This window comes from Neomonachus schauinslandi, chromosome 3 (genome assembly GCF_002201575.2).
Source record: "Neomonachus schauinslandi chromosome 3, ASM220157v2, whole genome shotgun sequence".
NCBI classification, from domain to species: domain Eukaryota; kingdom Metazoa; phylum Chordata; class Mammalia; order Carnivora; family Phocidae; genus Neomonachus; species Neomonachus schauinslandi.
Window position 1 is genome coordinate 84,480,141 of NC_058405.1, and position 15,437 is coordinate 84,495,577.

General features: G+C 37.8%; 1 protein-coding gene across 1 annotated transcript in view; it reads left to right on the forward strand.

Moving 5' to 3' along the window:
* The window catches only part of IWS1 (interacts with SUPT6H, CTD assembly factor 1), a 41,871-nt gene that overhangs the window by 3,616 nt on the left and 22,818 nt on the right, over positions 1 to 15,437 (forward strand). The window contains 1 exon segment of the mRNA XM_044913243.1: positions 14,830 to 15,433. Coding sequence (XP_044769178.1) covers positions 14,830 to 15,433 — 604 coding nt within the window.

Below are 15,437 nucleotides of genomic sequence, written 5' to 3' on the forward strand. Positions count from 1 at the left end.
AAGGAATAGCCCTGTGGCTGTGTAGAAGAACACACACACACACACACACACACTATTCCAGGCAAAGACCCTTAGGTGTGAGTGTGCTTGATGTGTTCAAGGAACGCCAAGGAGCCAGTGTGGCAAGAGGGGAATAAGGAGGGGGCACATGAGATTGGAGGCTAAATGGACTGGGAGAAAGGCTTATCTTTTAGTTATTTTGATGCCGCTCAGTTTTTTGTATGCTCTTAAGTATTTAGACTAAATTCTAATAATGTATTAATTGATAGGTAGAAATTACTTGATAATGTAAACATTGTTACAGTTTATTAGTGTGTAGGGCTTTATTAACGTTTCCACTTAGGAAAATAGCATGAGATGATTGACTCAGGGCTTTATGATTCAGTTGTAAATGTAATGTAGGCTTACCTTTAAGCATCTTCAACTACTTTTTTGTAATGAGGTGGATTCTAAATAAATGTGCATGCTGAAAATTTGGAAACTGTATTAAAAGCTTAAAGAAGAAAATTAAAATCGGTATACTGTTATCACAAATGACTTAACTTTTTATATTATTTGTCCTGCATTTTTATTGTCTCATATATATAATGTGTGTGTACATTTTAAGTTACTTGAGATTTTACTGTATATTTTGTATCTATATAATGTTTTTTATCTGTTCACTTAAGGTTGTACCTAAGAATTTCTCTATGTCATTAAAGAGTTTCACTAAGCATAATTTTATTGCTTATATAATATTTCATAAAATGGATGAACCATTAATTGTTCAACACTTTCCTGATTGTTGACCTTTAGAGTGTTTCGATATTAAAAATGAAGTCTACTGTGAATATATTTTTGTTCTTTCCATAGATAATCCCTTCCAGGAGGATTATCCTAATTTTTTAAACTACTAGGGTGTAGTTTGAGAATGCCAATTTTACCCTTATTAAGTGTTGAGTGCTGCATTAATGCTCTTTTGGCTGTTTAAAATGGCTTCTCAAGAGAAATTTTGGGTTGTTTTCCTATGAAAAATATTTTCTAGAAGGTAGTGGGATGTTAAAAGAGTACCGTTTGTATTAAATTGAACAATTCTGATGACAGGCCCAAAACCTAAAAAATGTGTATTAGTTTCCTTTTGCTGCCATAACAGTTTGACACAAATCAGGTGGCTTAAAATAAAAGAGATTTATTATCTTAAAATTCTAAGGAAATTGGAAGTCTAAATTGGGTCTCAAGGGGTTAATGGGTTAAAATCAAGTTATTACCAGGGCCATGTTCCTTCTCTAAAGGAGAATCCATTTCCTTGCCTTCTCCAGCTCTGTAGATCAGTTGCATTTGTTGGCTTGTGGTTCCTTCATCATCAAAGCCAGCACCATAGCATCTTCAAATCTCTTTGACCTCTGCAGTCACATCTCTATCTCTTACTCTGACCCTCCTGCCCCCTCTTTTTTTTTTTAATTTTTTGTTTTTTATTAACATATAATGTATTATTTGTTTCAGGGGTACAGGTCTGTGATTTATCAGTCTTACATAATTCACAGTGCTCACCATAGTACATACCCTCCCCAATGTCTATCACCCAGCCACCCCATCCCTCCCACCCCCCTCCACTCCAGCAACTCTCAGTTTGTTTCCAGAGATTAAGAAGTCTCTTGTGGTTTGTCTCCCTCTCTGGTTTCATCTTGTTTCATTTTTCCCTCCCTTCCCCTATGATCCCCTATCTTGTTTCTCAAATTCCTCATATCAGTGAGATCATATGATAATTGTCTTTCTCTGATTGACGTATTTCGCTTAGCATAATACCCTCTAGTTCCATCCATGTTGTTGCAAATGGCAAGATTTCGTTTCGTTTTTTTTTTTTTTGATGGCTGCATAATATTCCTCTCAGTGTCTGTGTGTGTGTGTGTGTGTGTGTATGTATCACATCTTTATCCATTCATCTCTTGATGGACATCTTGGCTCTTTCCATAGTTTGGCTATTGTGGACATTGCTGCTATAAACATTGGGGTGCACATACCCCTTCGGATCACTACATTTGTATCTTTGGGGTAAATACTCAGTAGTGCAATTGCTGGGTTGTAGGATAGCTCTGTTTTCAGCTTTTTGAGGATCCTCCATACTGTTTTCCAGAGTCTGTCTCCCTCTTATAAGGACCCTCATAGTTATATTGGGCCTACTCAGATAGTCCAGGGTAATCTTCTTATCTCAGATTCCTTAATTACATCTGCACAGCCCCTTTTGCATGTAAAGTTAACGTGCACAAGTTCTGGGGATTAGGATGTGGACATCTTTTGGAGAAGCATTATTTTGCCTACCACAAGATGGTACTCAAAACATGGTTCTCCAATAATGCAAAAAAGGTTTTTCCCATTAGCATTTTAGAGTTTAGGCTGGTTTCTGAAAAAATTCATTTCACTTAATAGTATTCACTCTGTGTGTATTTGTTTAGATCTCTAAGGAAAGTTTTGAAAAAACTCAAGATAATTTATTTTTATTTTTAAAAATTTTTTATTGTTATGTTAATCACCATACATTACATCATTAGTTTTTGATTCAAGATAATATTTTTAAAATTAAAATTAAAAATATAAAATACGGAAAGTCAAGATAAGTAACAGTGCTTTGCTGGTCCATATTGGAGCCTACAAAAGGAAAAATCAGTAATACTGTATTTTTAAAATCTTGATATCTTGTTCATTATGGATTTTTCTACATCATCTGATCTTGAAAATTATCACTTGTCTTTTTTTAAAAACTGCTTTATTGAGATAAACTTACATACCCTACAGTTCGCCCATTTAAAATGTGCAGTTCAGTCATCTTTAGTATATTCACAGTAGTGCAGCTGTCACCATAGTCAATTTTAGAATCTTTTCGTCACTTCAAAAAGAAACTCTTTAGCTATGACCTGCTTATCACTCACACCCTTCCCCCCTTCCCATCCTTCTGGACACTCCATGTGAATGGAATTACATAATATGTGGTCTTTTGTGACTGGTTCGTTCACTTAATGTTTTCAAGGTTTAGTCATTGTAAACCATATATGTTGGATATATGTATACACCATACCCATATATGTTGTAGCATGTATCAGTACTTATTTCTTTTTGAGGTAATATTCCATTGTATGGATAAACCACATTTGTTTATCCATTTGTCAGTTGATGGACATTTAAGTTTTTGCCTTTTGGCTGTTATAAGAAATGCTTCTATAAACATTTACATAGAAGTTTTTGTGTGGACATGTTATTTCTCTTGGGTATGTGCCTAGGAATGGAATTACTGGGTCATATGGTAACTTTATTCTTAATTGTTTGAGGAACTCTCAGGCTGTTTTCCGCAGTGGCTGCACCATTTTACATTCCCAGTAGTAGTGTATGAAGGTTCTGATTTCTCTATATCCTTGCCAACTCTTGTTATTACCTGACTCTTTGATTATAGACATCTTAGTGGATATGCAGTAGTATCTCATTATGGTTTTGATTTGCATTTCCCTGATGAGTAATGATGTTCATTATACTTATGTGGGTATTGGCCATTTGTGTAACCTCTTGGGAGAAATGTCCATTCAGATCCCTTGTTCATTTTTTAACTGGGCAATTTGTCTTTCTTATTATCGAGTTCTAGGAGTTCTTTAAATAGTATGGATACACGTTAGATGACTGATTTGCAAATATTTTCTCCTGTTACATGAGTTATCTTTTCACTTTAGTGATTTTTTGACACAAAAACGTTTCTAATTTTAATGAAGTTCAATTTTTTTTTTCTTTTGTTGCTTGTACTTTTAGTGGCATGTCTGGGAATTCTTTGCCAAATCCAGGGTCATGAAGATTTACCTCTGTGTTTTATTTTAAGAGTTTTATAATTTTAGTTCTTACATTGAGATCTTGGGTTCATATTGGGTTATTTTTTGTATATACTGTGAGGTAAGTGTCCAGTTCCATTCTTTTGTTTGTGGATATCTAGTTGTGTCAGCACCATTTGTTGAAGAGATTGTTCTTTCCTCATTAAATGGTCTTGGCCCCTTGTTGGCCATAGATGTTAATGGTTTATTTTTGTATCTTCAGTTCTAATTGATTCATATCTGTGTCTGTACTTACACCAGTGCCATAGTATCTTGAGTAAGTTTTGATATCAAGGAGTGCGAGTGCTACTTGTTCTTTTCCAACATTGTTTTACCTCTTCTGGGTCCCTTGCAATTACATACGTATTTTAGAATCGGCTTGTCCATTTCTGCAAGGAAGTTAGCTGGGGTCCTAGTAGGGATTGCAGTGAATCTATAGATGAGTTTGGGTAGTGTCATTATCTTGACAATGTGAAGCTACTGATCCCTGAATATAGGGTATTTATTCATTTATTTAGGTCTTCAGTTTCTTTCAACAATTCATTGTAATTTTCAGTATACAAATGCTGCATTTTTAAAAAAATTTATTCCTGTATTTTTCTCTTTGTTTAGTGAGTGGAATTGTTTTATTAATTTCACATTCAGATTGTTACCATTTTTCCTATTCTAATTAATTGTATTATGGTCTGAGAACATGCTTTGTATAATATCTATTCTTTTAAATTTATTGAGGTTTGTTTTATGGCCTAGTGTATGGTCTGTCCTGGAGAATGTTTCATGTGCACTTGAGAAGAATGTATAATCTGTCTTTGCATCCACAGTGTGTCTCCTGTACTCAGCATATTGTTGGATATGTATTTTTTTTAATCTGGTTTCTGTCTCTTTTTGGGTGGGGAGGGGCAGAGGGAGAGGGAGAGAGAGATTCTTAAGCAGGCTCGACGCCCAGTGCAGAGCCCGATGGAGGGCTCGATCTCACAACCCTGAGATCATGACTTGATCTGAAATCAGGAGTCCAGCACTAAACTGACTGAGCCACCAGGTGCCCCTCTGGTTTCTGTCTCTTGACTGACTTGTTTAATCCATTCACAATCTAATATTTTTGGTAGAGTTGCAGTCTGATGCTTTAATGTGTATTTTATAGTCTTATCTCTTATTACAGTCTTTCATTTAAAATCTAATTTGTCTGATATAAGGATTGCCACCCCAGCTTTTTTTGATGTCCATTAGCATGATAAATGGTTTTCCACCCCCTCACTTTAAATCTGGAGGTGTCTTTGGTTCTAAAATGAGTCTCTTGCAGATAGCATATAGATGGTCTTCCTTTTTTATCGAATCTGATACCCTGTGTCTTTTGATTGGGTCATTTAGCTCATTTACATGCAGAGTAACTATTGAAAGATAGGAATTTAGTGCCATTTTACAAGTCACTGTTTCTGTATATTGTCTCTGTTCCTTTCTGGTCTATGTTACTTTTGGGCTATCTCTTCCCCTAAAGGATCCCTTTTAATATCACTTGCAGGGCTGGTTTAGTGATCACAAATTCTTTTCGTTTCTGTTTGACCTGGAAGCTTTTTATCTCTCCTATTTTAAATGACCTCCTTGCTGGGTAAAGTATTCTTGGCTGCATATTTACCTCATTTAGCACCCTAAATATATCATGCCAGTCCTTTCTGGCCTGCCAGGTCTCTGGTATAGGTCTGCTGCCAGTGTAATGTTTCTACCGTTGTAAGTTACAGACCTCTTGTCCCGAGCTGCTTTCAGGATTTCCTCTTTGTCTCTGAGATTGCAAGTTTCACAGTTATATGTCGAGGCATTGACCAATTTTTATTGATTTTGAGGGGGATTCTCTGTGCCTCCTGGACTTGAATCCCTGTTTCCTTCCCCAGATTTGGGAAGTTCTCTGCTGTAATTTGTTCCAGTATATCTTCTGCTCCTCTCTCTCTTTTCTCTTCCAGGATCCCAATTATTCTAATACTGTTTCGCTTTATGGCATCACTTATCTCTCAAATTCTCCCCTCGTGATCCAGTAGTTGTTTATCTCTCTCTTTCTCAGCTTCTTTATTCTCCATCATTTGGTCTTCTGTATCACTAATTCTCTCTTCTGCCTCATTTATCTTAGCAGTGAGAGCCTCCATTTTTTTAATTACATCTCATTAATAGTCTCTTTTATTTCGACTTGATTAGATTTTAGTTCTTTTATTTCTCCAGAAAGGGATACTCTAGTGTCTTCTATGCTTTTTTCCTAAGCCCAGCTAGTATCTTTGCAATTGTTCTTCTGAACTCTAGTTCCAACATCTTATATCCAGACTGATTAGGTCCCTGGCAGTCAGTTCTGCCTCTTGTTCTTTTTTGAGGTGAGCTTTTCTGTCTTGTCCTTCTGTCCAGAGAAGGCTAAATGAATGAGAGAACAAAATACTAAAATGGCAACAATGACCTCAGAGAAGTATACCCTAAACAAATCAAAAGAGACCTGAAACCGGGGGGGGGGGGAATAAATAAATAATTAAAAGAGAATATAATTAGACAAGTGAACAGAATAGAGCAATACACTGGATCCTGTATGTATTTTGGTCTGTTTGTTAGAAAACGAGATCCCAAAACTGTAAAGAAAGAAAAACTTATGTAAGTACAAAAATAAAATTAAATACAATGAAAGGATAGAATGTAACTGTAAAAATGAAAATTAAAAAATAAAAAGAAAAACAGAAGGAATATAAACAGACAGGTGAACAGAATAGAACAATACGCTATATCCTGAGTGTATTTTGGTCGGTTTGTTAGAAGAAACTACATCTCAAAATTGTAAAGAAAGAAAAACTTTTATATATACAAAATTAAAATTAAATACATTGAAAGGGTAGAATGTAAAGATGAAGATTTAAAAAGACTTTAACAAAACAAAAAAAAAGAAGAAAAAAAGGGAGAGTATGATCAGATAGGTGAAGAGAACAGAGCCATACACTAGATTCTGGGTTGTTTTGGTCTGTTAGAAGAACTGCATCCCAAAATTGTAAAGAAAGGAAAATATATATACAAAAACAAAATTAATTACAATGATGTAGCTGTAAAAATGAAAATTACAAAATATTTTTAAAAAGAATTGATAAAATAAGAAATTGGCTGAAAAAGGAAAGAGAAAAAAAATTTGAAAGACTAAAGAATCATGGGGAAAAAAACCCGTGAATTCTATATACAATTTTCTGCTAGTGCTGGAGTTTTGCAGTTCTCTGTGATGGGTAAACTTGGTCTTAGCCAGATATTCTTGCTGATCTTCTTGTGTGTGGGTGGGGTCTGTTGCCTTGATTCTCAAGTGTCTTTGCCTGGGCAGAATTGCACTGTCCTTGCCAGGGGGCCAGGCTAAGTAAGCAGCTCTGGATTGCTCTATGTGCCTTTTGTTCCCTGAAGGCTTTCTGTGCTGCTTTAGAGGCTGAGAATGAAAATGGCGGCCTCCCAATCTCCAGCCCCATAGTCAAAAACCTTGGGATCCCACTTCTCAGAGCCCCCCAGGGAAAAGCAGTCAATCACTCCTGTCTCCTTGGTTTCCTTCCGCACTTGTGCTCACTTAGCCTATGACTGTTTCTATCTCAGGCATGTGACCCTGTTTGGAATCTCCAAACCCTGCAGACTCCTGCGGCACACATGCATGCCGTTCCTCCCAAGGGAGGAAGGGGGCCTCTCGGGGGTTCTGCCACTTGCTGGGCCCCTGCTCAGAGAGCAGTTGCCTGACTGTGCCTAGGTTTGTGATTTATGGCAACCCTGAGCTGAGAGCCCACTCCTGGGCTCACTGTTTACAGCCGGTTTCCCCCGCTTTGATGCCTGGGAACTCTGCTGCACTCAGGCACCCCTGGTCTTCCTGTGACCCCAAGGATCCTGAGACCATACTGTCCCACCTAGGATTCCAACCCTCTTCACCACCTGAGCGCCTTTCAGGCAGGGCAGTCCCTCACCAGAGCAGACTTATAAAAGTTCTGATTTTATGCTTCCCTGCTATATCATTTTCCAGTGGCCAGCTTACAGAGCCCCCCCCCCCACAGTTTATCTTCCCATATGTCCCCTAGGATTCACTTTTCCGCACCTCCTACCTTGCAGAAAGTGGTAGCTTTTCTATTTATAGAGTTGTAGCTATTAGATCTCTGGTTGAGTTCACAGGTGTTTAGAATGATTTGATAGCTATCTAGCTGAATTCCTGGGACCAGATGAAACTAAGGTCTCCTACTCTTCCACCATCTTGGACTAGTTCTCTTTCACCTCTTTGGTTAAGTTTATTCCTAGGTATTTTATTCTTTTTGATGTATTATTAATGAGATTATTTTCTTATTTTCTTTTTTTATATATATATTTTTTAAGATTTATTTATTTATTTATTTGAGAGAGAGAGAGAGCATGAGGGGGGGAGGGTCAGAGGGAGAAGCAGACTCCTTGCTGAGCAGGGAGCCTGATGTGGGACTCAATCCCAGGACTCCAGGATCCTGACCTGAGCCGAAGGCAGTCGCTTAACCAACTGAGCCACCCAGGCGCCCTCTTATTTTCTTTTTTTAAAGATTTTATTTATTTGACAGAGAGAGACCCTGTGATAGAGGGAACACAAGCAGTGGGAGTGGGAGAGGGAGAAGCAGGCTTCCCGTGGAGCGGGGAGCCCGATGCTGGGCTGGATCCCAGGACCCTCGGATCATGACCTGAGCCGAAGCCACTTAACGGCTGAGCCACCCAGGCACCCCTCTTATTTTCTTTTTTTTGAGGTTTTGTTGTAAATGTATAAAAATGCAACAGATTTTTGTATATTGATTTTGTATCCTGAAACTATTGAATGCATTGATTAGTTCTAACAGTTTTTGGTGGTCTTCTATATATAACGTGACGTCTGCAAATAATGACAGTTTTGCTTCTTCCCCTCTGATTTGGATGCCTTTATTTCTTTTTCTTGCCTAATTGCTGCAGCTAGGACTGCCCCACCACTGTGTTGAATAAAAGTGTTGAGAATGTTGTCTTTTTCCTGATCTTAAAGGAAAAGCTTTTAGCTTTTGATTGACTATGATGTCATCTGTGGGCTTGTCATATATGGCTTTTATTATGTTGAGATAAGTTCCCTCTTTACCAGTTTGTTGAGAGGTGTTTTATCATAAGTGGATGTTGGATTGTGTCAAATGCTTTTTCTGCATCTATTGAGATGATGATTTTTAGCCTTCATTTTGTTAATGTGATGTAATGCATTGATTGATTTGTTGAACTATCCTTGCATTACTGGAATAAATACCATTTAGTCATGGTGTACTGTTGAATTTGGTTTACTAATTTTTTTTTTAAAGATTTTATTTATTTATTTGACAGAGAGAGACACAGCGAGAGAGGGAACACAAGCAGGGGGAGTGGGAGAGGGAGAAGCAGGCTTCCCGTGGAGCAGGGAGCCCGATGTGGGGCTTGATCCCAGGACCCTGGGATCATGACCTGAGCTGAAGGCAGACGCCTAACGACTGAGCCACCCAGGCACCCCGGTTTACTGTTTTGTTGAGGATTTTTTCACTTGTGTTCATCAGAGATACTGGCCAGTAATTTTCTTTTCTTGTAGTACCTTTGTCTGGTTTTGTTATTAGGGTAATGATGGATTCATAAAATGAGTTTGGAAGTGTTCCCTCAGCTTCCTCTTCTACTTTTTAGAAAAGTTGGAGAAGGATTGGTATTAATTCTTCTTTAAATGTTTGATAGAATTCAACTGTGACTTATTAACATCTTTTTGACTAGGTTCCTAAAAGGGATATAAACATCAGTGGGATTTTCATCAGCTGTATTTGTTCTTTGTAGTGCATGTTGAAAACTCAGAATCTTCACATATCTTTTGTGGTCAGGCAGATAGTGAAAAGGGGAAAGCTTTTAAAAAAATCTTTTTCAATAGTTATCACCAAAACCATACATTTTTAATAAAGCAATTTGAGTATGAATGTGACTGGTTATAACTAGTTGCCAGTTCTAATTTTTGTTGTTTTACTTGAATATTTTCTTGGACAGCATGAAATTAGCTTTGTGGTTTATGGTCAGCTGGTTTTTGTTCCATGGAAAATATATTGGAGGAAATACGTATTTTAAAATCCAGAAGCCTGTAGATTTCATCTGTGTAGAAGGTAGAAGAGGGTTTCACACAAGAAAATAGTATGTGGGACTATTGACATAGAGGTTGTTTGGAAATGGAGCCTGGCTTCTCATTGTTTTCTAACTGTAGGCAAAGCAGAGTGGGCCCACATCCATCTACTGTTGAAGTTGGGGACAGTCCCATTAGCCCAGCCTCATTTTGAATTGTAGTCTGCTCTTGCTTGGATCTTTCCACAAGAGTTTGTCCTAATATAAGGGAAGCATTCCTATGGAGACTACATTAGAGCAATTAGAATATTCTTTTGGCACTGCTGTCCTTGTTTACCGTATTTCTTGCCAGTTCTTTTAGTTCCATCTACACTTTCTTTTCTTTGTGTTAGGTCTCAGGCTTTGCCGTTGAGTCTACCAAATTGAGGAGAAAACGTTATTTTGTGTTGGTTCTTTGCCGTTAAGCATTGTCTTATGGGGTTTTGTTTCATTTTGGTGAATTTAAGTGTCTTCTGTATACTAAAGGTAAAAGATACATTTTTTTAAAAATGGTCTCTGATCTTAAGGTCAGTGTATTATAAAGATAATTGTGTAAACATCACCTTTCGGGGCGCCTAGGTGGCTCAGGTCATGATCCCAGGGTCCTCGGATCAAGCCCCACATTGGGCTCCCTGCTCAGCAGAGAGTCTGCTTCTCCCTCTCCCTCTGCCTGCTGCTCCCCCTGCTTGTGCTCTCTATCTCTCTGTCAAATAAATAAATAAAATCTTAAAAAAAAAAAAATAAACATCACCTTTCAGTGAGGTAGAGGTACAAGATGCTATGGGGGTATGAAGGAATGGTAAACCAGCTCAGCCTTTTCAGATGATGTGTTTGAGCTGAGTCTTAAAGGGTGAATGTTTTGCAATTAATTAGTAATAAGATATTTTGTTACGAATGGCTAATAGCATTTATTGAGTGCTCACAGGCACTGTGCTAACTACTTTTCATACATATGATCCTCAAAACCTCCCTCTAAGGTATTGGTACTATCCCTAACTCCATGAGATTGAGAACACTGAGGCTTAGAGAAATTAAGAAAATTTTCCTAGATGATAATAGAAGGTGGCTGAGCTAGGGTTTGGACCCCAGATTTTTCCAGTTCTAGAGTCTGTGTTGTTAACTGTTAACGTTACGTTGTACACAGTCCATTCTGTCTAGAGAGGAAAATGGAAGAGTCCTCAGGAAGAGGCTATTTTTGCCCAGTTTTGAGGTACGAAAAAGGCAAGATGGGGAAAGGATATTCGAGGCAAAAGGAACAGCATTTGTAAAGGCATGGAGGTAATGAAGTAGTAGTTCCATGTGTCTGCAGTAGAATTTTAATGTGTGGTTAGAATCACTTGGATTAGATGTCAAAATGCAGATTCTGTGACCTCTTCTTCAGATTTACTGGATTAATATCTGGAGCTTTTTCATCAACAGCTCCCCAAATGATTCTAATGCAGATAGAATCATTTGGGAAGTTTGGGAACTGCTGGTGCAGTGCACAGGGTTGATATTGGAGAGAGGGCAGAAATGAGTCTGGAGAGGTAGTAGGCAGGAGTAGGAGTTTGCTTCATCATTATGAACTCTTAAGCTTTGTGTGCAACTTGCTTTTTCTGCTACTCATCAGGAGTGCTTTTATTTTTGACTATCTGATTCTAAGGTCAACCAGCTTTTGACAAAGAAATGCTTGTATATAGCTTCATTTTATTATGTGTATGCTTGCTGTAAAACTGGGAGTTTCTCAAAGTCCACTCCAGGAGCTACACTGGATAAACAGCATTGTGTATAATAGCATTATGTAATTTTGTTGCTGGATTTCTTAGATTCTTTCATATGCTAGTAAAGATGATACATATTGACAACTTCCAAGATGAGGTTTTCAAATACATCTTCTGGAACTGAGGTCCATTGAAACATATTTTTGAAATCTCCTGCAGAAATGTCTTCATGGCATTTAACTGTGTGACTTGGTATTGAATGTTTTACCAATTTATAATGGTAGGTTAGTATGCAAGTTCAACAGTTTTGTTTGACTCTTTTAATGGGTTAGGAAGAAACAAGTATCCTGAGTTTGGTTCTTTACAAGGATTTCTATTTGACATTTATACACTTTGAAATTTACAAATTAATACTTGCTTTATGTCAGTTTTATTATTTACTTTGTAACTCTTAAATGTTAATCATCTCTGGGTAAGTGTATTGTGGCCCTGGTCCATATGGAGTGTGGTTTCTGTTTGTATGCTGAGCCAAACAACCAGATCATTCCTTAATGGGTAACCAGTATGTATTTGTATCTACAGTGTGAACGATTATAAGAGGGAGGTGTGAGGCATTATAGACATTTTTAAAGATTCTAAAAAACCTCAGAGTGGTCAGTTTCTTTGACAGTTAACAATTAGGGAATTTTTTAAATTATTAAAAACACGGCATTTAAATGGCAGTTCCTACAATTGATTTGTTTTACTCATATCTGACTTTTTAAAAAACTGTATTTTGGGTTTTTTAAGTTTGCAGTTTAAGCTAATTGTTGAAACCAGCCTAAAAATTTTGAATATTGTTCTGATAACTTTTAAGTGTAACTGTATGACTTCTAATACACTTTTCCTGAGTCCTGTGGTGTCACTGCCTAAGTGCATTCTTCAACTTGAGTCTGTTGACAAGCACTTTCTTAGTGTGCTTAGCAGTGATTTCTTACCTTTTTGTCTTCACCATATCACACATAATGAATAGATACCCAGTTTTTATGAAATTCCTCAAAAATTGATGAGAATTCCTAAGTTTCACAATCCTGACCATATGTAATGTCTTTGTCATGGTTGCTTGTTTTATTTATTTATTTTTAAAGATTTATTTATTTATTTGAGAGAGAGAGCAAGAGGGGGGAGGGAGAGGCGGGAGGGAGAGGGAGGAGAGTCCCCGCTGAGCAGGAGCTCGACAAGGGGCTGGATCCCAGGACCCTGGGATCATGACCTGAGCTGAAGGCAGACACTTAACCTCCCGAGCCACCCAGGCGCACCATGGTTGCTTGTTTTAGAATGTATACACCATGTGTCTGGAAATCCAGGGTAGAATATAGCAGATAAGTTTTGGGATGACTGTCTAGTTCATGATATCTCTTCCTCTCTGGCAGTGGCTCCCAGTGCTCTGTCCATGCTCTGGCTGTATAACCCAGTGAATACTGAGTCACGACATCTGATACTGCTCTGGCCATTTAGATCACCTGTCCTGGGAGTTTAAAATTTAGATCCTAGACACAGAAATTTAGCATGGTTAGAGTGAGTCATGGTATTGATAGTGCTCTAGTAGAAAGGTCCTTGAGTTCCCTTTTCTAAACTCTGAGCTGCCTTGGTTCCTACCCTTTCTGAGTCTTTAGTCATTCATTCCACTTTGATTCTGGGAATATTGTTCTTTTTTCTGAAGATAGCCAAAGATGGTTTCTGTTGTTTGCAGTAAAAGTAAATTGAGCCACACACGAACATGCTGTTAGAATTATGTTATGGGTGTGTCATGGACAGCATTCCAAAAGCCAGTTAAAATTTTACGTTTTGCCTCCTGCTTTAGTTCCTCTGCTGGTGCCTGTATGTCCCACCTTCCCTCCTCAGTAATCTTGTTAATTTTTTTTAACTCTTTTATCACAAACTAGTTGCAAATACCTGTTGTCTACACACCTTTTATAGCTCAGTTTCATATAGATCACTTCCTGTTGGCTTTCAAAATAACATGCATACCTTCATGATAGTGCATATTAGTTTATGTTGTTATGATACATTTGTCTGGCTCATTAGAAAGCAGCTTCTTAGGATCAGGCATTGAGACATGTTCAGCCTTAACTCCCAGCACTTGCACATAGCTTGTTGAGTTAATCTTCACTTTAAAGTATAGTTGGCCCTTGAACAATATGGGTTTGAACTGCACAGGCGTACTTATTTGTGGATTTTTTTCCCCCAATAAATACAGTACAGTACTGTAAATGTATTTTCTGTTATGACTTTCTTAATAGCACTTTTTTCTAGCTTACTTTATTGTAAGAATATAGTATATAATACATATAATATACAAAATATGTGTTAGTTGACATGTTATGTTATTGGTAAGGCTTCCAGTCAACAGGAGGCTAATTAGTAGTGTAAGTTTTTGGGAAGTCAATAGTTATACATGATTTTCAACTGTGTGGGGGGGTCAGTGCCCCTAAAGATTCCACCCCCCCTAATGTTGTTGAAGGGTCAACTAGTTTCCCTAAAACTTAAACTTTTGTTCCAGGCTTATTAGATGTATGACTGAGACTGCTCTAAGCCTCAGTTTTGTTATCATGAAAAGTACTGTTATGAGGAGTAAATGAACTAACAGGAGAGAGCCTAACGGCATTGGGCTCTTAATAGGTACTTCGTACATGTGAGCTATCCCTCTCCTTGTTTGTTTAGATTTGCCTGGGAGAATGTGTCCCGTATATCATTTGGCCTTATAGTTTCATAGTTCTTTTCCTTAAAATAACTTTAACTTTATAAAACCAAGAATGTTTCTTTTAAAAAGAACTTGGGTACCTGTTTGCTTGTATTTCTTTGAAAAATATATTTAGGAGCTAGAATTATGTGAGAACATTAGAGTTTTGTTTTTGTTTTAAGTCCAGCTCTTCAAGATATGTCTCCTATATAATAATCTGGGGGGTATACTTTACAGATTTGTTTTGGTGAAGATTGGTTATCTTTTCCCATTTTGGAATGCAAACCATGTTAGCCGTTTTACAGGTAGATGATCTTTTTTAAAGTGGCATGTTTCATATAAGTATAAAACAACAATTTTATATTGAAGTGTGCATATTCCTACATTTTAAAAAATTGTTGAGAAATTTTAACATTTCACTACCAAAAATTTTTGCACTTTCCTAATTTTTTCACCCTTGATTTTTCAGAATGAACCTAGTGATCGAGAGGATGGCCTCAACAAAAGGCAGCATGTGACAGATTCTGAGAATGATGACCCCTCAAATCTTAATGCCAGTGACTCTGAAAGTGAGGAGCTTCAAAGGCAGAAGGACAGTGACTCTGAATCTGAAGAGCACGCAGAGCCTCCTGCAAGTGATTCTGAAAATGAGGACACTAATCAGCATGGGAGCGACTCTGAGAGTGAGGAGACCAGGAAGTTACCTGCCAGTGACTCTGAAAATGAGGAACTTCTTAATGGGCATGCAAGTGACTCAGAAAATGAAGACGTTAGAAAGCATCCTGCCAGTGATTCAGAAATGGAAGAGCTCCCCAAAAGTCCTGCCAGTGACTCTGAAACAGAGGATGCTCTAAAACCTCAAATCAGTGACTCTGAAAGTGAGGAACCTCCACGGCACCAAGCCAGTGATTCTGAAAATGAGGAGCTTCCCAAACCTCGAATTAGTGATTCTGAAAGTGAGGAGCTTCCTAAGCCTCGGGTCAGTGACTCGGAAAGTGAGGAGCCTCAGAGGACTCAGGCCAGTGACTCTGAAAATGAGGAGCTTCCCAAACCCCGTATCAGTGACTCAGAAAGTGA